The 24,077-nt window shown below is 36.1% G+C and overlaps 1 protein-coding gene across 6 annotated transcripts in view; it reads right to left on the bottom strand.

Annotated features, from left to right (window-relative positions):
* Nucleotides 1-24,077, bottom strand: part of LOC148029998 (uncharacterized) — a 118,883-nt gene that overhangs the window by 29,653 nt on the left and 65,153 nt on the right. For all 6 annotated transcript variants that reach the window (XR_015692121.1, XR_015692119.1, XR_015692120.1 and 3 more), the window contains exon 2: nucleotides 20,169-20,244. Coding sequence is in view for 2 of the 6 variants with exons in the window: in XM_087686275.1 (XP_087542401.1) it covers nucleotides 20,169-20,244 (76 nt within the window). In the remaining 4 variants the exon portion in view is untranslated. The remainder of the gene's footprint in view (nucleotides 1-20,168; nucleotides 20,245-24,077) is intronic.

Below are 24,077 nucleotides of genomic sequence, written 5' to 3'. Positions count from 1 at the left end.
TTGTTAGCCTTATACACCTACTAAAACTGCTTGACAAAGATATAGGAATCATTATCTGCTTCATATTTATCAAGTTGCTTGGCAACTATAGGTATCTTTGTTTGGCTCTTTGTATTTGGGGTGATTCTTAGTCTAGCTAGCAATGATGCTATCAAAGCTACTCCACTTTGCTCAATACTGATGTTGTCTAGAAATCGCTTAGTGAGCAACTTGCTCAATATAAGATCTACTTATAAGGCTTTCTCTCTATTGGTATTTCCTTCCACTCTATTTCTACCTGACATGGCTAGGATTTTGTGAATCTCATTGAGTTTTCTCTCCTAATATGACCTCTGAGCCTATTGCTCCTAGTTATAGCTCGCTATGCATTGCAATGTGATCCTTCCTAGCCTCGTCTCCTCCTCAACATTGGCTATGATATCGCTTGTGGGTCTTCAATGAAGTGTTATCCTTGTCTATTGGTTATACTCTCTGATAAGTCACTTGATGCATTCAGATATCCTACTACGTTAAGATCAAGGTTAAGGTCGAGGTCGTTCTTGCTCGAATCGGTACATGCCATGGTGATTGTCTCTTGATCCACTAGTATTTCTATGAGGTTTACTAGGTTGGCTAAAGATGCGTCTCTAATCTTGGTTAGTCCTTTGTTCCCTCAATGGTCTGATGGTTCTCTCTTCCCTAGATATTTGTCTCTAGTGTCTTGGGTCACTCATGTTTGATTTCCAGGATTACACTTCTATTGGTGGGTTTGTTTCTTAGCTTAATCCCCTTTAGTGTGTTTCAAGAGAGATGAATCTGGAAGTGTACACACAATTACAGCTTGAATGGTGCGACTCAATGTGAGCTATGTGAAATCATGCTTTCCACTTTTTACATGCACTTAAGTGTCTATGATGCCGGGTGCAACCTTCAATGAAATCAATCACATCCACACGTTCACCTATCAATTTCATGCAATTGCAGCTCTTTCACATGACTTAAGATTACTCCTAATAGTTGATTTGGAGTCCCTCATGGGTTTTGATAGGTGGTTTGATGGGTGATAAGCCAAGGCAATCAAATTAAGTCTCTACTATGGGGTAAGAAGTTGGTGGTTGGTAATTTCAGTCACTTATGGAATGTTAGGTTAAAGTTTTGATGACAATCAACTCTATGGTCTCATGTACATGTCTGAGTTCCAACCTCGATTCTTGGGCATCTAGATGTTGGCCTTAAGAGGTCCTAGAGTGGTCAAAATTTAAAAAAATTGTGTTTTGGACAACTCGTGTTTGAGTAATAGCTTTGTCTATCTGAGTCCTGGAGTCACAAATTCGAGTGGTTAGACTCAAAGTCAGATAAGGAGTGCCCATCCAAGTGTTTGAATCTACCATCCGAGGCATGTGGTCCACCATCCATGGCCCAAAAGTTGGTTCCAGTTCGAGTGAGACTGGTTTGAATGTCCTAGTGGGACACTCGAGTGGGTTGTTTGAGCCCCAGGACTTGAGACACCTGAGAGGACTAAAGTGACTCGGCCATACAAGTGACTGTTGGAGACTCCATCATCTGTGACCTGCGACACTGTTTGAGCAACAAAAAAACATATTGAATGACAAAAATTTCATTGAAACAATTCAACTCATTACTTATTACTTCACCTAGAGTTTTGACATCATTTAGTAAGTATTAGGGAAGACTCAAAGTATACCTAAAATACACAAATGCAATGACACCATGCATTGATGTTGCTGCTACCCTCTTAACTTGTGGCTCTCTCTCTCCTCTCAATAGCTTTATCTCTCTTTCTCTAGTGTCAAAATGAGCTCTCTCTTCCCCCTTTCTCACATTTTCTTTCTCTCTATTTCTTCTCTATCCCTATTTTTTCCTTCCTATATGGTAGCTTCTTTTCTCCCCTTTCCCTATTATCACAGAAATATTTGTTTTTCTTATTTTCTCCTTTATTCTCCAACCTCAATGTCTTAAACCTAACCAAAATACACTTCTCCTACTCTAACCAAAGCACACAGAACTTCCTATACCCAAACTAATCCACAAGAGAGATCAAATTTCTTCTTGCTCCCTTGCTTCCTACTTAAAGTGAGTACCATTTCAGAGACAAACCCCTCCTCTATTGCCCGATTTGGAGAAGCCTGAATCCATCGGTCCCAGCAAAATGGAACCAAAATGTTGGCACTCTTATGAGCGTACTACCAAGACCTAGGGACCATTTATTACTTCAAGCATTTCAAGACAAGAGCTAATGCTCCCTCTCACATAGAAGTGTGGACTCTCTCACACACAAGTGTAGTGAGCTTAACTTTGAATCTAATTGAGTTGCATCCTCCCATGAATCTCTTGGTAACTCCATGATCCAAGATGTGCTTTCAAGAAAGCTCCACCTCCAAGATCCAAGCTTCAAGCTCCATAGCCATGCACACGAGAAAAGAGAAGAGAAGAAAGAGAAGATGGAGAGAGGAGAAGAACTTCTTTACGATCCCTCACTCTCTCACACACACTCTCTCCCTCTCTTGTACAAGAATGAAGCAAGAAGCAAGAAACAACAAGAGAGCAAGTTTGGCCACAAACCAAGAATGAGCTTCTTCATTCACTTTTGGACTTTTATACATGTCATACCTCCTCCTTGGGTGGCCAACCCCTTTTTGGTTTGGCCTTTGTCCTGGCCTTTGTCCATTTCTCCACTTTTTTTCCTCCTTTCCTATTAGCATGGCCTTAACACGTGTCTCTTATTCTTTATAACTTGCATAAGAGAGAGCCCAATGCTCTTTTATAAAACAAACTACAATGTGCCTTGCGCTCTTTTTCCAAAAATATTAAGGTGTGATTATTCTTGTGCGCCTCCCTCTTATATTTAGAATTTTTTTCATGTGCTTTGTGTCTTCAAATTTTTCTTAGTGCGTCTTTGTCCTTCGTCTTTTTCTTGCCTTTGAATTGTCTTCCGCTTTTGATTTTCCCAATTTTCCATCTTGTTCTTCTGAGGGTTAACAATTGTTTTTAAGGTGAGAGAGAGATTGTCAACATAGGCCACAAAAGAAGCATAGTCTATACGCAATGAGGCCTGCTCTTGGTCCGGATCCCTGAAATCTAATAACGTCCTAAAGGCTCACTATGAAGCTAATAACTACTGCGCACAAAAGCTATTGTTAGTAAGTATGGTTAGAAGTTAGCATTTTTATGCACGTTGCCATTAATGTGTTTTATGGCATTTTCACGGCTACAATTTTCATCCTAGCACATAGCTCTACACATGAGTGTGAGTGCTAGATAGTTGCAACGGGATGAGAGAATGACAAGGGGTAGCTGATTATGAAGGATCAATGATGCATAATGAGCATGAGAGGCAATGCTATCTATATATTGGCAAAAAATGGAAAAACCCTAAAAATGACCAAATGTACCTTAAAAAAGAAATGCATAAATGTACCCTCCACATAATAAGGTATCCAAACCATATAAAATAACAAATAAACACAATGTAAAATCTCATAATGTACTTTTCTCACTTAGATTGAGGCTCACACACAGGAGATGACCACATAGGATACATATGAGTACTAATAACAATAATTCAAGCAACAATGTAATGATGCCACGAGGCATATTCCATGGTGGATTCTGTGAGACCACGGTGGATTCCGTAAATTATATTTATTTACTGAGGATCCTACACAAGGTGGATTTGTTGTGCGAGGAGTTAACGGGGATACCTATCCTTTTCGGATATCATGTTAATTTAATGTGCACGTGGGTGACTCCACAATGGGTGATTCCGCAAAATACATATTTAAATTAATGGATGTTTATGAGTTGAGAGTGCACTCGTATTAAATTAAGGTTAGGACGGAGTTTCAACCTATTTATTTATTTTGTAGCTAAAGACTGCTAGGTATTCACTTTTTTCGATTTAATTTTATTATTTTCTAACAATTGTGAATGCTTCAGTTGATGTGTAAAGTAGGCGACGATGGCATTGGGAAGCACTGGGTGATAGCGTGTATTCAAATTATCTAGAAGAAATTAACATTTTTTATGGGCACACATCTTATTATTAAAGATGAGGCGCTAATATTTATTTAGGTGCGCTTAGTTATTGAAGTGCTTGATAAATATTTATTATTTTTAATGCACATGGACGCACGGTTTAAATATTTTAATATTGGACATTGTATTCAGCCCGACTCTTGGGCCGCCCAACTGCTTTATTCATTATTTGGACAAAAAAAATACAAAAGCTAAAGAATGCTTATTGTAAAATTGGGCTATTTTTTAGCTTTGATATGAATAAATTTATAAATACATGCCTTGTGAAATGCTCACACAAGGCATGGGGGGAGATTGTATCCAATTTGTCTTTTTGCTTCATGTCAGGCAAGTCTATTCTCTTGATTTTTGAGCTTAAAGTAGAGTTCTTTTTTCTTGGAGACCTTTCGGCACTCGTTACGTATGCATCCAGTATCCAATTTGCACACTAGTGGTATCAGAGCGAAGCTGTGATCAAGGGCTTCCAATTGCTTACCATCTCGCGCGAAGGCAAAGCTCTTGGAACGAATGGGCTCTACAGTCAGTCTCGCGACAATCCGTCAATATCAATGTGTTCCTGGCAATGAAGAATCCCCTGCTGTGTTGTTGGATTGCAAGGACCACTCTCAGGAAGCGGAGGACCACCCAAGAAGTCTCTTTAAAAGTCATTTTTCTTCTCAGAGACAAAAACTTAAAATTTCATTAAAAATAAGCTTAAGAGCTTAACAAAAGCTTAAGCTTCACTTTTTCCTATCTAAATTTAATCGTTGATGGCGGGAGAATGAATTCATTGCAGTCGACGCCGACAAGAAGATGTCGCCGTCCTGCCATGTTGATTTCAGAGAAGTCAAGTTTTTTTTTATAAAGTTTAAACTTTTTAAGCTTACTAAAGCTTAAAGCTTAAAGACTACTACCTTTAAATTTCCCTCCTAGCGGGCATTCGCACTGAGCTCTTCTCCAAATCAATCCTGAACTTGTTTTCAACCTCCCTACAAGCCTTTGTTCACACCCATGCTGTAACAAAGATAATTTCCAGCAACAAGCACATTGCTATAAGCAGTCTACACGGGCAAAGTATTTGTTGAAGAAGGATTTCATCAATTTTCGTACTCACAAAAAGAAGAAAGATCACAAAAATCCATATATTTTTTTTAAAAAACCAAGCCTTGTAAACTTGACTTTGAGCTACACTCATCTGGTTAAGAAGATTTCGAGTGTGTGAGATTGTTTGAAATTTTGCAGGATGACTGATCATAATATGGAAGATTTTATGGCCGAAGGTGATTTACCAGAACCAATGGTGGAGCAAATATTGGACCTAATTATAATGCAACTTCAAGAGGAACGAAGAGCACATCAAACTTTGCAAGCTTAACTCGATACTCTTCAATGATCTATTGTCGATAAGAGGAACCGCAACCCGAAGATGTTATACGACGTACGATCGATGCAACACTCAAGCATAATCTGTCACGAAAGAAGCTAAGATAAGTAACAAAAATTTTGAATTCCGTATTTTTAATGGCCTATGTGATGGAAAGACTATTCTTGCTTTTATCAATCAGTTTGATTATTATTTCCATGAAGAACAGTATGCCGAAAAAGACAAACTCAAGTGTGTCACTAACCATTTAGTGGACAGAGCATTGTTATGGTGGACTGTTTTCCACAAAAGTATTGATTGTCCTACTACTTAGGAGGTTTTTCAAAATAATTTTTTGCGGAATTTTCTTCCACCTTAATTCACGAAAAAGCAATCAAACAATGGGATCTTGATGCCAGGAGGCATATTTCATGGTGGATTCTGTGCTAAGGTGGATTCCGTGAGGTTTTACGGTGGATTCCATAAACTTTGTTGACCGGGGCTCATACACAAAGTGGATTCTTTGTGTGAGAAGTTGATGGGGACGCCTATCCTTTTCGAGCGTTTCATTAATTTAGTGTGTACATGGGTGATTCCATAGCGGGTGATTCCGCAAAATACATATTAAATTACTAAACGTTTATGAGTTTAGAGTGTGCACTCGTGATAAATTAAGGTTAGGATTGATTTCTAACCAGTTGATTTATTTATGTAGCTGAAGACTGCTAGGTATTCACTTTTGTCGTTTCAATTGTATTATTTTACTAACGATTGTGAATGCTTCAGTTGATGTGTAGAGATAGCAGCAGTAGCAGAGGAAAGCATTGGAGGATAGCGTGTATTCGAGTTATCACTTATATTTTGACGGGCACATACCTTAGGCACGGCGCCTATATTTTGTCGCGCCTATTTATTGAGGCGTTGGATATTTATTTATTATTTTGTATGCACATGGGCGCACGATTATGATATTTGTATTTGGACATTGTATTGGGTATGCTTGACTCTTTGGGTGCCCGCTCATTAGCTTTAATTCTATCTTGTGGTAAAGCAAACTTAAAAGCCAAAAGCGTGCTATTTTGTAATTTGGGCTATTATTTAAGCTTGAAGATGATTAATATATAAAATACATGCTTTGTGGAGCGCTCATACAAGGCATGGGGGGAGATTGCACCCAATTGGTCTCTTGTTCATATCATGCATGCTTTCTACCTTGAGTTTTGTGCAAAAAGTAGAGTTATTTTGTTCTTGGGGACTTTTTGGCATTCACTACGCGAGCATATAGCATCCGATCTGTGCACCAGTGGTACCAGAGTGAAGCTGAGATCGAGAGCTTCCAATCGATACCCATCTTGTGCGAAGGCGGAGCTCCTGGAACGATCGAGCTCTACGATCAGTGTCATCGCGAACTGTCGATACGGGTGGATTCCTGGCAGTCAAGAACCTCTGTTTATAGCCCTCTAATCACGAAGGACCGGCCTGCAACGGTGGAGGACCACTCCAACATCTTCTTCTCCAAGTCGTCTTCTCACAGTCAATAGAGATAAGCCCATATCTTTCATAAAGCTTAAAAGCTTAAGTTTAAAGCTTAGAAAGCTTAATAAGAAGCTTAGAAAGCTGCAATTTTTTAAGACGGCGGCAGGGCAACAGCATCCGTAAAATTCGACGCAAAAAACGGCCCCCCTCCCTAAAATTCGTTGTTTACAGTAAGACTAAGCTTAAGCTTAGTCAAGCAAGTTCAAAGTCACACAAAGCTCCAAAGTTTCTCAAGTTTCATAAGTTTTGGTACTCTGCAAGTCCAGCAAGTCACCAGAAGTCAGAACTGACTTATGCCTAAAACTCCCATAAGGATTGTTCCTGCACAGAAGCACTGAACTGCAAAGCTGTTCCCTGGAAGACTCTGTTCACATACGCAGACTTGCTGAACTAGTTTCAGCACACGCAGAAGGACATACGCAGAATTTACAAAGATTTCAAACCCCGCAATTGCCAAAGTTGAAGATTGGGAAAGCCAAACAAAAATCTATAAGCCTTGTACACCCGACTTTGAGCTATGCTCATCCCGCTCATTGGATTTCGAGAGTGTGAGGTCTTTTGAAGTTTTGGAGGATGACGGAACAAAATATTGATGATTTAATGGCTGAAGGCGATCTTCCTGAACCTACGGTGGAACAAAAGTTGGATTTAATTATGATGCAGTTGGACGAAGAACGAAGAGCTCGGCAAGCATTGCAAGTTCAATTGGCCAATTTACAAAGATCGACTACCGACAAAGAGGAACCATAATCCGAAGATCTTATCCGACGAACCATCGATGTGACTCTCAAAGCTCAATCTATCCGCAAAGAAACAAAGATAAGTAAAAGAAATTTCAAATTTCATACTTTCAATGGCACTCGGGATGGAAAGACTGTTTTTGCATTCATCAGTCAGTTTGACGATTATTTTCATGAGGAAACATACGTTGAAAAAGATAAAATCAAGTGTGTCACTAATCATTTAGTGGATAGAGCATCTCTTTGGTGGACCGTGGTTCGTAAGAGCATAGATTGTCCCACTACCTGGGAGAGTTTCAAGAAGAAGTTTACGCATAATTTCCTTCCTCCACAATTCCATGAAAAAGCCATAAAGCAATGGGACCTTCTTCAGCAAAGAGATCGTGAGCCTATTTCTCAGTATACCGAACGCTTTTGGAATGCTTTACTCCAACTACGAATGCTTGAAGATGTACCTGAAGTGACTCACAAGCGCAAGTATATGTCTGGATTACTTGGGCATTACTACGCTGAAGTCAATATGTTCAAGACTGAAACTCTTGAAGATGCAATTTCTTTAGCTCATGACACGGAAGACAAGCTTCGAGGAAGAGACAAGCGTCCACAACAATTTCAAGCAAATGGTAACTATGGTTCTAAGCAATTCAATTCAAATTTTAGAAGATTCAATCAAAGTCGATTTCCTTCATCATCTTTCCATAAGTCTTGGACAAAACCACCTGCTTTGCCATCGAATACCAATCAAAACCCTAAGCCATCTTCACAGCCAAATTCTAATATTCCTAGACTTCCTGCCATTGCAAACAATGTATCTAAAGCCAAACCTATAGTGTGTTACAAATGCCATCAACCTGGACATCTAGCAGCCAATTGCCAATCGAAGAAGCCACCTGTCCATATCAACTATCTTGGACCAATGGAAGATGAAGAACATGAAGAAATGCCTGACTTTACGGAAGATGAGGATGACGTTACTACTCCTTCGAATACTTTACCAGGTATGCCAACTCCACATTCTTTGTTCACAATGAAATGTTTAGTGCATGGAAAAGAAAAGATTATTTTGCATGATGATGGTAGTACACATGATTTTATTTCTACAAAGTTAATGAAAAAATTGAAATTACAAAATGTTCCTACGCATTATCGCATTAATGCAGCATTCTTAGGCACAAGGTATAATGGAACATAAGAGGTGCATGCTTTAGAAATTCAAATTGGTGAATATACTGAAAGAAGTAATTTTCTAGTTGTACCATTACAATCCAGCAGTGATATTATCTTAGGTATGCCTTGGCGTCATCAGCATAATCCTAACATAGATTATTCCACGCATTCAATTAATATTCATTTTCAAGGAAAACACATTACATTGTATGGTATGCATGCATCTAATGTTTTTCCATTGCTTACTCATACTCAAGCTAAATGTGCATTACGCAAAAGTAGTAAATCTTATCTAATTTGGATGAATGAACTGCAAGCTAAAGAAAAATCTGACATATTCAAGACTGCATTTAGAACACAATTTGGTCATTATGAATTTTTAGTGATGCCTTTTGGATTGACTAACGCACCTGCTACATTTAGTAGAATGATGAATCACATATTTTTGAAATACCAGCATTGTGTTATAGTATTCTTTGATGATATCTTGGTATTCAGTAAAAATGAGAAAGAACATTATGAACATCTGTCTTTGGTTTTCAAGTTGTTGAAAGATAATCAATTGTATGCTAATCCGGAAAAAAGTGAGTTCTTTCAAACAGAAATTGAATATTTAGGTCATATTGTGTCATCAAAAGGTATTAAGGTTGACCCTAAGAAGATAGAAGCAATATTAAACTGGCCAATACCTAAAAATGTGCATCAGTTACGTTCTTTTCTAAGTCTTGCTAGTTTTTACAGAAAGTTTGTGCGAAATTTTTCATTACTTGCTTTGCCTTTGACTAAACTTTTAAAGAAAGGTATTGTTTATCATTGGTCTGATAATCAATAGAAATCTTTTGATTTATTGAAACATGCATTAACCCATGCTCCTGTATTACAACTATCTGATTTCAATAGACCATTCTTTTTAGTAGTTACTGATACTAGCGGATCTGGAATACGAGCCGTACTTATGCAAGATAATCATCCCATAGCCTATTCTAGTTGTAAACTGAAACCCTCCGAACTTAAATATTCCACATATGATAAAGAATTATTAGCTGTTGTAGAAGCTTTAAGACAATGGAAACATTACTTAATGGGTTCTGAGTTTATGATTCAGACTGATCAACAAAGTATTAGACATTTACTTAGTCTACCTCAAATATCTGACCGACATATCAAATGGGCAGCTTTTATTTAGAGTTTTCATCCCCTTATTTAATATCAACCAGGTAAAGAAAATGTAGTAGCTGATGCATTAAGTAGAAGACCGACCATTCATAATATTTCTGTCATATCATTTGATTCTCTAACTCCTATGAAAGATACTTATCATTAAGACATTACTTTTCATGCTGATTGGAATAAATTAGTTGGAAATAACTGGATTTCTATTGATTCACTGTCTTACAATGATGGATTCATGTTTTATGAAAAGAGATTATGTGTTACAGTTCCATTTAGATCTTGTTTTGAATGAGATTCATTGTCCTCCATATCAAGGTCATAGAGGTATCATATCTACTTTACGTACATTAACTGAAGATTTTTATTGGCCACATATGGACACTGATGTATCTAACTTTGTTTCTGAATGTTTGGTTTATCGAAGAGTTAAGAGACATCATGGTAAACAGTATGGTTTACTTATGCCTTTATCTATTCCATCAAGACTATGGGAATACATCTCTATGGATTTTATTACTGGTTTACCTAATACTAAAGCTAACCATGATATGATTTGGACTGTAGTAGACAGGTTTAGTAAACAAACATATTTCATTCCATACAAGAAAACTTTAACAGCATCTCAGGCAGCACAATTGTTTTTGAAAACTGTTTTCACTAATCATGGATTACCAAAAGTTATTATTTTTGACCGTGATTCTAGATTTTGTAACAACTTTTGGATTACTTTGTTTCCTAACCTAGGAACAAAGATTGATTTTTCATCTGCATTTCATCCTGAAACTAATGGACAAACAGAAGCCACTAACAGTAAGCACCGTTTGAAGTGATTTATGGTTATAGATTGCCGACACCTGTTGCATCTTTATCAAATAGAATTCAGAGTACTGATGATATTGCTAGTATGTAAGTTACTATTTTTTTTGAGATATTTGGTCAAGTTTAAAAACCATCGTGTTGAAGAGGCCCAATGGATGCACACTAGAGACTTAAATGCTTTCCCCACTCTGTTAGCTCCGCATTGAGCTAATAGCAATTGAGGACAATTGCTATCCCATCCCGGGGTATGATGCGAGGAGGCATATTTCACGGCAGATTCTGTGCCACGGTGGATTCCATGAGGTTTTACAGTGGATTCCATAAACTTTGTTGACCGGGGCTCATACACAAAGTGGATTCTTTGTGTGAGAAGTTGATGGCGAAGACGCCTATCTTTTTCGGACGTTTCATTAATTTAGTGTATACATGGGTGATTCCATAGCGGGTGATGCTGCAAAATACATATTAAATTAATAAACGTTTATGAGTTTAAAGTGCGCACTCGTGATAAATTAAGGTTAGGATTGATTTCTAACCAGTTGATTTATTTATGTAGCTGAAGACTGCTAGGTATTCACTTTTATCGGTTTAATTGTATTATTTTACTAACAATTGTGAATGCTTCAGTTGATGTGTAGAGATAGCAGCAGTGGCGGAGGAAAGCATTGGAGGACAGCGTGTATTCGAGTTATCACTTATATTTTGATGGGCGCATACCTTAGGCATGGCGCCTATATTTTGTCGCGCATATTTATTGAGGCGTTGGATATTTATTTATTATTTTGTATGCGCATGGACGCACGATTATGATATTTGTATTTGGACATTGTATTGGGTATGCCTGACTCTTTGGGTGCCCGCTCATTAGCTTTATTTCTATCTTGTGCTAAAGCAAACTCAAAAGCCAAAAGCGTGCTATTTTGTAATTTGGGCTATTATTTGAGCTTGAAGATGATTAATACATAAAATACATGGTTTGTGGAGCGCTCACACAATGCATGGGGAGAGATTGTACCCAATTGGTCTCTTGTTCATGTCGTGCATGCTTTCTACCTTGAGTTTTGTGCAAAAAGTAGAGTTCTTTTGTTCTTGGGGACCTTCCGGTGTCCACTACGCGAGCATACATCATCCGATCTGTGCTTCTTCGAATGCCTTATTGCAACTTCGAATGCTTGAAGACATACCTGAGGCGATCCACAAGGGCAAGTTTATGTCTGGTTTTCTTGGTCACTTCTATGCGGAGGTGAACATGTTCAAGCCAACAACTATTGAGGATGCAATTTCTTTGGCCCATAATGCTGAAGACAAAATTCAAGGACAAGAGAAGCAACCACAACAATTCCCAATTAACAGTAACTTCGGTATAAAGCAATTCAATTCTAACTTTCAAAGATTCAATCAAAATCGCTTTATTCAATTTTCTCTCCGTAAATCTTAGACCACAAACCCCTATTTTACCATCGAACACAAATCCAAATCCTGAGCCATCTTTCCAACTAGATCCCAACATCTCTAAACTACCAGCTATTACTAATAATGTTTCCAAAGCCAAACCCATAGTCTACTACAAGTGCCACCAACCTCGACATCTAGCGGTGAATTGTCAATCCAAAAAGCCAATTGTTCATATCAACTACTTGGGAGTGACTGAAGATGCAGACTATGAAGAAATGCTTGATTTCACGAAAGACGATGAGGATATGGGTACTACTTCAGATACTTTACCAGGTATGCCAAATCCTCATTCTTTATTAATGATGAAATGTCTTGTGCATGGTAAAGAAAAGATTGTTTTACATGACGATGGGAGCACACACGATTTTATTTCTACAAAATTGGTTAACAAATTAAATTTACATATTATTTCAACTCATTATCACATCAAGGCTGCATTCTTAGGTACTAGATACGATGGTACACAAGAAGTTCATGACTTGGAAATTAAGATTGGTGATTATGTTGAGTGTAAATATTTCTTAGTTGTACCTTTGGAATCTAGTGGCATTATCTTAGGAATGCCTTGGCGTCATAAATATAATCTTGATATAGATTATTTTATGTATTCAATGAAGATTCATTCTAATGGAAAACAAATCACATTACATGATACGTACACCTTAGATAAATTTCCATTGCTTAGTCACACACAGACTAAACGTGCATTAAGAAAAGGTAGCAAATCATACTTAATATGGGTGAATGAAATTAAAGCTAAGGAAAATCTGATGCATCCTAGGCATTCACAATTCCTTTCACAATTTAAAGATTTTTTTGCTACTAACTTACCACCTAGCTTACCATCTACACATCTTAAAGATCATAAAATAGACTTAATTTCATGTTCTCAACCACCATGTAAAGCACCTTATCGACATAATCAAATTGAGGAGAAAGGAATTGAAATCCAAGTTGAAGAACCCGAGGACTCATTAGGCCCACTAGTTCTCATTTTGGTGCACTTGTCCTATTACTTAAAAAGAAAAATAACACCTATAGGATGTGCATTGATTATCGTGCCCTAAACAAGATCATTGTCAAGAATAGATATCCAATCCCTAGGGTATACGATCTCATGGATAAGCCATAGGGGGCCACAATATTTAACAAAATAGATCTTAAATTTGGATACCATCAAGTACGATTGGATACACCTGATATTTTTAAAATTGCATTTAGAACACAATTTGGACATTATGAAATCTTTCTTATACCATTTGGTTTAACTAATGCACCAGCCAAATTTAGTCGTATGATGAATCGCATATTTTTGAAGCATCAGCATTGTGTAATTGTTTTCTTTGATGACATATTGGCTTTCAATAAGAACGAGAATGAGCATTATGAACATTTATCCTTAGTTTTCAAATTATTGAAAGAGAATCAATTATACGCTAATCCTAAAAAGAGTGAATTATTCCAAACTCAAATTGAATTTCTTAGGGCATATTATTTCATCTGATGGTATTGAAGCTGATCCTAAAAGGATAGAAGCAATTTTGAATTGACCGATACCTGAAAATGTGCATGAACTATATTCTTTCTTAGGTCTTGCTAGCTTTTACAGAAATTTTGTGACAAATTTTTCATTGCTTGTATTGCCTTTGACAAAATTATTAAAGAAATGTATTATATATCATTGGTCTGAAAATCAGCAAAAGTCTTTTGATTTACTGAAACACGCCTTAACACATGCCCCTGTATTGCAATTACTTGACTTTAATAGACCATTCTTCCTAGTAGTCACTGACACTAGTGGATCTAGAATAGGAGCTGTCCTTATGCAAAATTCATATCCCATACCCTACTCTAGCTGCAAACTTAAACCATTTGAACTCAAGTATTCTACCTATGATAAGGAATTACTAGTTGTAGTACAAGCTTTACGTCAATGGAAACACTATTTAATGGGATCTAAATTCATGACTTAGCTCCTTTAAGTTTATTAAGCAATTCATATAGAAATTAGCTCTATTGATTTTTAAGAGTCACTTTGTTTAAGGCTCGATAATCAATACATCTTCTATATGTTTTTTTGTTTCAATCAACAAAACAAGTGTAACAAAAGGAGAAACACTAGGATTAATCAAACTATTATCTAACAATTCAATCAGTTGTCTTTGAATTTCTTTTTGATAGAAAGGACTGTGTATCTATAGAGTTTTGTGCAATGGAAAAAGTTTGATTTTTTAATTTGATTATCCTTGTAATGATGGTAACTTAAGTGGATAATTATCTATAAAACGAGGTCTGTATGAGTCTAAAAACGTTTTCTATGGGGATGACAATGGACAAGACTTAGATTTTTTAACTTCAATTATAAAAATCATGTATACCTTGTATGGCTTTCTTAGTGCTCGGGTAGCTTATGTGTGATTGATTATTGAATACACTTCAAATTTAAGGTAGCTAATCATAGAGATTGTCTGTCCTTAGAATTCAAAAGTTATTATGCTAGTATAATAATCAATGGTAGAGTTAATTTGATGTCTAAAAAGCATATCAAGGATAATCTCTCATGATCGAAAGAGGTGCAACTAAGGAATCACTTTTTCCTTTATACTTACCCATAGAAATTTCTAAATCTTTAATTTTCCTTGTTTCATTATATCTAATGCCTTGAAATGTAGATTTAACCTTGTGTAATGGAATAATTTTTAATTATAACCTCCTAATCCATTTTTTTGAAATATAAAATCATGATATCTATCATCATCATGCAAAATAGTCGCATTTGAGTCATGCCTAGAATCTTTCATCTTCAATAGAGCATGCAAAGAAATAGGTATACATTATTTCATACTATAATGTGTTCATAGTTCAATCAAAGGTGCATTTAAGTAACTTCACGATATTGTGAAATTGGGTCGTGCTTTGATTATTATTGGATGGTAAGAAAACACAACAATCAGATCAATAATAACAAGGTTTTCCATAATGCTAGCAAGTAATTTTGGATTTTTTATTTTAAAAATTAAGATTTACACTTCGAGGCTTTACCTGGTGCGCAAATCGGATGTTGGATGCATATGTAACAAGCATCGGAAGGTCTCCAAGAACAAAGAACTCTACTTTAAGCTCAAAAATCAAGAGAATAGACTTGCACGACATGAAGCAAAAAGACCAATTGGGTACAATCTCCCCCCATACCTTGTGTGAGCGCTTCACAAGGCATGTACTTAAAATTGTATTCGTATCAAAGCTAAAAATAAGCTCACTTTTACAATAAGCATGCTTTAGCTTTTGTATTTGCTTTTTTTCAAATAAAGAATAAAGCAGTTGGGTGGCCCAAGAGTCGAGTTGTGCCCAAATACAATGTCCAATAGTGAAATATTTAAACCGTGCACCCATGCGCATACAAAATAATAAATATTTATCGAGTGCTTCAATAAATAAGCACGTCTAAATAGATATTAGTGCCTTATCCTTAATAATAAGACGCGCGCCCATAAAAAATGATAATTTATTCTAGATAATTTGAATACATGCTATTGCCTAGTGCTTTCCAATGCCACTGCTGCCTACTCTACACATCAACTGAAGTATTCACAATTGTTGGAAAATAATAAAATTAAACCGACAAAAGTGAATACCTAGCAGTCTTTAGCTATAAAATAAATAAATAGGTTGAAACTCTGTCCTAACCTTAATTTAATACGAGTGCACTCTAAACTCATAAACGTCCATTAATTTAAATATGTATTTTGTGGAATCACCCACTGTGGAGTCACCCACATGTACATGAAATTAACATGACGCCCGAAAAGAACACGCATCCCCGTCAAATCCACACATAAGGAATTCACCTTGTGTAGAAGCCTCAGCAAATAAATATAGTTTTATGGAATCCATCGCAAAACCCCACAGAATCCACCGTGGAATATGCCTCCTGGCATCATATCCTCGGGGTGGGATAGCAATTGTCCTCAATTGCTATTAGCTCAATGTGGAGTGAGTAGTGAGGGGTAAGCATTTAGATCACGGGCGTGCATCCATTGACCCTCTTCAGCAGGATGATTTCTAAACTTAACCAAATATCTAGAATATCTACGGCCAGTTCTAGTAGTCAGAAAGTTAATATATAGAATAGTTTCAGGTTCAAGGATTTCAATTTCTTCTTCTAACAAAGGAGGGTTTTCATAGACAGGGTGAACATGTAATTGGCCTCTACAAGGTCGTAACAAACTGATATGAAAAGTATTGTGGATTTTTCAGTGTTGGGGTAATTCTAATTTAAATGCATTGTCATTGATTTTGTGAATGATCTTGAAAGGTCCATAAAATCTAGGGGCTAACTTAGCAATAGGATGTTTCTCAATACTTTGTAATCGTCTCTTTTCAATGCGTAACCAAACATAATCATCAATTTTGAAACTCATAGCTTTTCCTTTCTTGTTAGCTTGTTTAGTGTATGATTGCTTCGCTTTCGTAATCATATCTTTGACTTCAGCAAAAAATAGTAGCATGCATATTGGCAATATCATCAGCAGCTTTAACTTTGTTTGACAATGATGTAACAGGTGTAGGCAGTTTATATCCATAAATGATTTCAAAATGTACTTTCTGTGTAGCTGTATGTGGTGTATTATTGTATGCAAACGGAAGTAAATGTAAGTGTATATCCCATGTTTGTGGTTTTGAAATTGTGTATGCACGCAAAAGATCTAAAATTATATTGTTAGTAGCTTTTGTTTATCCATTTGTTTCAGAATGAAATGCAAATGAGAAATCAATCTTTATACCTAAATTAGCAAAAAAATAGTCCAAAATTTATTGCGAAATCTAGATTCATGGTCAGAAATAATAACTTTTGGCAAACAATTGTTAATGAAAACAATTTTCAAAAATAATTGAGCAGCTTGAGATGCAGTTAATGTTTTCTTGCATGCAATGAAATATGCTTGTTTGCTAAATCAATCTACAATAGTCTAAATCATGTCATGATTAGCTTGGTTGTTAGGCAAACCAATAATAAAATCCATTGAAATATGTTCACATGGTCGTTCAGGAATTAGTAAAGGCATTAATAAACCATATTGCTTACAATGGTATCGCTTAACTCTTTGACAAATTAAACATTCAGATACAAAGTTAGAAATATCAGATTTCATCTGTGGCCAGTAAAAATCTTCAACCAATATATGTAAAGTAAAAATAATATCTCTATAGCCTTGGTATGGGGGACAATGAATTTCATACAACACAAATGATCGAAATGGAACAGTTATACACAACATTTTCTCATAAAACATAAATCCATCAAAATAAGACAATGAATCTATTGGAATCCAGTTATTTGCAATTATTTTATTCAAATCAACTTGAAAATTGGGGTCTTGATCATAGGTATCTTTCATAGGGTTAAGGGAATCAAAAGATATTACAGAGATATTATGGATAGTTTGTATTCTACTCAAAGCATCGACAATAACATTCTTTTTTTCGGGTTGATATTGGATAAGTGGATAAATTTTTTGAATAAAAGTAACCCATTTAATATGACAATCAGAAATTTGTGACAATAAATCAAAAGAGGAATATAAGAAATTTCTTCACATTGTTTTTGTACTATTGCACAAAAATCCTTTGTATTTGAATCTTGATAAGAGTTCATTCTTCTAAAATCAAATTGAAAATTTGGGTCATATAGTTTTTACTAAAGTTATCATAGTTGATCGTTTAAAAAAAGTAAACTATAAAATATTTACCTAATCCCAAGAGTTCGCATGAAGCTCGAACTTTTCTAGGATTAGCTAGATTTTACAAAAAAAATATTAGAAATGTTTCTCTGATTTCTTTGCATTTGACTATATTGTTGCGAGAAAATATTCTTTTTTCATAGGGACCCTAGTCAACAAAAATCTTTTATTATTTTGAAATCCCATGCACCCATTCTCTAGTTGCTTGATTTCTCCCAACCTTTCTTTCTTGTTGCCACCACTAATGCTAGTGGTTCATATATAATCATTATTTTAATATAGAATGATCATACAATCACCTATAAAAGTCATAAATTAAATATCACAGATATGCCATGATCAAGTATATGGATGAATTCTTGCTCATGCCATATGAATCCACACTCCATGCAAATGCTTAGTCATTTAGATATGTTGGACCGGGATCCGGGGGAGTGGTTGTGGCCAGCTTTAATAGTCGCCCAAAAGCTAGTTAGCTCCATTGCTAATAGAAGCTAGGTTGGTAGACACATCTTGATGTAAGTTGACATTGGATTGGGCCCATCACATAACCAAGGAAAAGCATAGCATAGTGGATGCTTTCTCCAATATCTTTTAGCGATTCTTCTTGTTTCTTATGGCTTGTATAAGCTCATGGGTGCCTAGCAATCGGTATTTGTTTCTTATGGAAATCCAATGGTCAAGTCTATGTAGGCAATCTAGGAACCCTTTGGTCTTGAAGATTAGACCCCTTCCATTAGGAACCTACCAATGCAGAGGGTCTATCATAGTTTCTCCTCATTTGTGGACCTTAGAATATTTGGCACTTGGAGTATAGATATATGACTTGAGAGATATATATTTGAGTGAATTCCAACAATCTACCATCTCGAGCCTATATGTTTGAGAATATGGTGACATGATGAAACTCAAGGAATATAATCTCATTCAATGGGTTGGCTAGGAGGTTGATCTTGTTTGCTCCATTAGGGTATGGAGAGACATTTACAAGGGTGTATATCTAGAGTTACTATAGTAGGAATTAGGATATTGAAATGGGGCGAATCCTAGAGGGCCAAAGATTGATATAAGGATCCCCTAGGACTCACTAGCCCCACCTCACTAAGAGCCTATGAAAGCTAGGACATGTGTGGGGCAATACAAATTTTAACTATATTGGATATTTGAGTGCAAGTGGCAGATAGAGTTAGAGGTCTAGAAGGGTAGCCATTTACTTTTAGATAGAGGGTAACAAAGTCTTGCCTTCCTCAACAACCCTTGGAGGAGGATTAGACTCATAGGCCTCCAAGGAAAGACATGAAAATTCGATCAATACATAGCTTGGTCAAGCATCTAGCAGGGGCATCTTTGGATCCAACAAGATAGTCATTTAGATATGTTGGACCGGGATCCGGGGGAGTGGTTGTGGCCAGCTTTAATAGTCGCCCAAAAGCTAGTTAGCTCCATTGCTAATAGAAGCTAGGTTGGTAGACACATCTCGATGTAAGTTGACATTGGATTGGGCCCATCACATAACTAAGGAAAAGCATAGCATAATGGATGCTTTCTCCAATATCTTTTAGCGATTCTTCTTGTTTCTTATGGCTTGTATAAGCTCATGGGTGCCTAGCAATCGGTAGTTGGGTAGCACAACTGTAACAGGATGGAGTCGACAAGTTCTTCTCGCTTGGAGTGCCTGGAGACTCTGAACAAAAACGTATGGTTATGTACCACAATTAGAGGGCATCAATGTATAGCACCTCGGGGGAGCTCTAATCCAGTCACTCTGTGACAGTTGGAAGCAGCTATAGGAAGACTCTTGACACAGGCGAGAGCTTTGGGCAGCAGTTTGTTCACACTTGGAGTGGCCATGGCGTGTTCTTAACCTTACAGGATGGCCACCCTTGGCCGTGCTATAATCCTCCTCGGCTATGCTATACTCCTCGTCCATGGCGTCTATCCTCTATCCTTCGCATACTGCCATGAGCGGCTTGTAGATACAGGTCTTTTAAGTGAAATTGTCTCTCTCTCTTTCTCTCTCTCTCTCTCTCTCTCTCTCTCTCTGCACATACACAGAAGTACGGGAGAATCTCATATCCTTCATTATTTAGATATTCGCCATTTTGTGGGCTTTTACTTATATCGTGAATGAAATACTAAGAGAGATGCAACATCAGTTACCTCTGGACCTTGAGCTTGTGCTGCATTTCTTGCAAAGCCGGTGTATTTCCGGTACCTGTCAAGGATCTTCCGTGCACTGCAACAGAAGAGATCCAACCTTAGAGACCTTCGATGCAGACAGTGACATGCTGTTTCATAGACATCGTCGACCTTGTATCTTGTCATATCAATGCATGTACACAAAACTCACGTGTCTCCTTCGCTATCTCAGGCTAAATCGACATTAATCCCTTCACGATTGTGCACCAGAAAAAATCAAGACCGCGCTATCAAAGTCTCTTTCGAAAACGTTTATGAGCGACGTTGGGTCTCAACTTTGGGCTCCATATTTTTATACCTTAGCTGTTTTTGTAAGATTTCATGGAATGCAAGACTTAAATGCTATTTTTTAGATGTTATGAACTCTTTCCTATCCAAATATTTGAGCCATATCAAAATAGCATCAATGTTTCAAAAGGACCTTTCAAATTCTAATTAGTTCAATATCGAAATATGCTTAAAAATACACTCTATTTTATGATTACTTTAATATCTGAATATGATTATTTTACTATGTATGATTACTTCAACACTAAAATGTTCTACAACATTTTTGCAATCTGGTGGCTTGACAAATGAATGATAGACAGAAGACAAGTAGAAAGTATTTGATTTAGCAATCTCATAGATATTTTATGTGATTGGATTTACTCATATCACATGTGACTATTGTTACATAGAATGACATGATTAGATTTGTTTATATCAAATGTGACTATTGTTATATAAAGCGATACCAAACATTAAGCATGTATACAAAGCACCAATGCATATTTTTGAAAGTACAAACATTCATAGCTCAACTGAATTACACACTAGCCATGATAACAAATTAATGCCAATGTCACAGAAACAAAAGAAGATGTGCACACAAAGAAAAGCTACAAGCACATTCATAGAGAGAGAGAGAGAGAGAGAGAGAGAGAGAAGCTCTCAAAGCTAGACTTCACTACATATCAAGGAACACTCATAGGAGAAGAAAAAGCAATTTTCTTCCACCTCAAAGGTATGCTTTTTTTTTTCGCTTTCTACCATATTGTTTTGTACTTCATGAAACATATATTGAGTTGTTGATATAGATACGAAGCTTTGCATTAGCTTTTTAGGCTTAATACGGGGTTACATATGTAGTTAAATTTTTTGAATCACAATGGACAATATAAGATTACACGTGCAATTTAACATTAGATTATAGGTGTTATGCCTACAATTTATATATGGTTTGAAATGTGTTACGATTATGATTCTTTATTTTGATTTATGATTTTTGCAAATGCCTTATCTCTAGTATCTAGGTCAAATCATTTTCCTCCTTGTGTTTTAATTTGCATGCTTATCTAAAGGTGAAAGAATAAGTGGGGCATCTCCATTGAACTATATATTTCATTTCTATATTAGGTTGCTCTCAAATATTTGGTGCTTGAGGCACAGAAAGGTTGATGCTTTGTGACTTAATAGTGGTTTGGAATTCAAAAATTCATGTTGTAATCAATCCATGCATGTCCTTGAGGTACTTGAATATTTTAAAGCTCTTTGTCTACACATTTCCCTACGAGTTTAAACGTGATGTGTTATTTGATAATGGGTTTCTAATTTCTTTTTTCTTTTTTTGGTTTGCTATGGGCTTGTGAATTTAGGATTTAGAGTCAGATTAGATTTTTTATCATTGCTAGTTAGAGAAGAGACAAAAGAAGAAGGTGAAGAAGAACATTCAAAGGAATGCCTTATGTTTCCTTTGATGTTTAGTTGTATTTCTTGTACTCTGATTATTAATTGTTATTGCAATGGCTAAGTGTATGAGAATGTCATAACTATTGTTTTACATCGTTAGGTTATTTTTGGAACTCATATGAGGATGTATATATTGTATGTACATGACACTATATGTATTTAGATGGAGAGGGTTGGATATCTAACCTTATTAAAGCCATCATTAATACCTATTTTAGAGGCCATGATAATTTAGCTATCAAGAGGAGTTCGTTATTGTGATATGGTAATAGGTATTTGGGGAAAATCCTATACATTGGATTCAAGGTTGATACTTATTAGCCTAACTCTGAAACAAAAACTTGTCATATCCTCCTTATTTCATTAATCCCATTTTAGAGGCCCTGGTATTTGAGCTATCAAGACAAGTCTATTATTGTGATCTGGTAATATGCTAATTGGGAAAAATCCTATACATTGGATTCAAGATTGGTAGTTACTAGCCAAAGTATGAAATAAAATATTATCATATCCTCCTTATTTCATAGAGATTGATTTAGGTTCAAGGGGCTCATGTATGGTCAAGACTTTGAGAGAGCTTATGTATATGCATACACATTGACCTTTGCATACATATTTTCCTAGTCTATGCATACACATATACTATGCATAGACTACACTAACATATGTATATGTGTAAGCATGTGTGTTTGTATACACACACACACACACACACACACACACACACATATCATGTGTAGTCATATGTATATGTTCATGTGTCTACATAGTCTATATGTATGTGTGTGTACAATCTCTATGTATAGGTAGCTTGTCTATGTATTATGTATATGCAAGTATATACATAACTAATAGAGTTATGGGTATGCATAGCATATGTATAGGTTATTATACATGGTATAAGTTTACATATGTGTATTCGTAGCCAATTATGTGAATGTGTACACTATGACTTGTACATATATGCAATCTATCTATGTTAGCCTTGTGTGTACTCATGTTGTATCATGCCAATAATCTTGATATGTTATATTTCTATAGATGCATTTGATCATATTATTGCAAATGTTGATGTGAGTGGGGTTGTAATGAACCTTAGTAAAAAATCTTAATTAAAACCCTAAAATAATTTTGTTTTAGTCATCCCGTCAACCAACACCAATGTTATTCTCAAGATCACCTTGCATCATCATCATATTTGTTGTGTACTAGTTTTGAAAGCAACACTAGGGATAAGATCATTTGATTGAGGCAAAAAGAACAAGCATGAGCAAAGCAAGGCACATCCTTGTAGACCATGCCTAATATGAAGTGAGACTAAAGGCTAGATAAAACCTCATGCGATAAGGCTTGGCCTATTGGTTATTTATTATTTGATGTGTGGCTAGTCCATGAGAGTGAGAGAGATCAAGAGAGGGAGAGGGAGAGAGATATATATATAGAGAAGAGAGTGAGATATCAAGGGAGATATTAAAAGAAAGAGAGAGAGAGAAGGGGGGTAAGATACCAAGAGAGACATAGGGAGGTGGAGTGAGAGAGAATAGAGATAAGAGTATATGGTAAGAGAGACTAATATTGATGAAATAACAATAGAAAAGTGAATAAATAATATTGAGAATCTAGACCACAATAACTAAGCATTCTAGGATCCTTGTGAGTACCTAAGATGCAAAGTTAATAGAAAAGAAATTATAGATACTTAGGAGGAAATTTATATAGAATTACCCTCCCATGGTAATATCTAGTCCATGCTTTAGAATTTTCAAACTATGAATGTTTAGAATTGTGACGATGAAATCATTGATTCATTATATATCACAATTAACTTTTTTTTTGAATGAAAATATTTAAGGAAGTTATAATACTTATGAATCTGGATTGAGAAACTACGATAATTATCCTTTAAAAATCTGTTAGTAAGAAAACATTAACCTCGTGAGCTAGTAAAGGTTAGGAAATATAAACTCTTTTTGCTAGGAAACTATCTCAAAAGGTATTTGGATGAGCATTTTATTTTCGGGTGTGGAACCTTGATGAAGTTGATACAAAAAGATAACTTTGACCTTTCTAAAAAGAAAAACCTTCGATACTCAAAATAAAAGTATCTTCTTATTACTTAAATCGGTAATGAGATAGCTC

This window comes from Lygodium microphyllum, chromosome 10, assembly GCF_053477565.2.
Source record: "Lygodium microphyllum isolate KBCC chromosome 10, Lygodium_microphyllum_v1.1.10, whole genome shotgun sequence".
Lineage (NCBI taxonomy): Eukaryota > Viridiplantae > Streptophyta > Polypodiopsida > Schizaeales > Lygodiaceae > Lygodium > Lygodium microphyllum.
The sequence above is the reverse complement of the archived record's forward strand: the minus strand, read 5'-3'. Positions and strand labels throughout refer to the sequence as shown.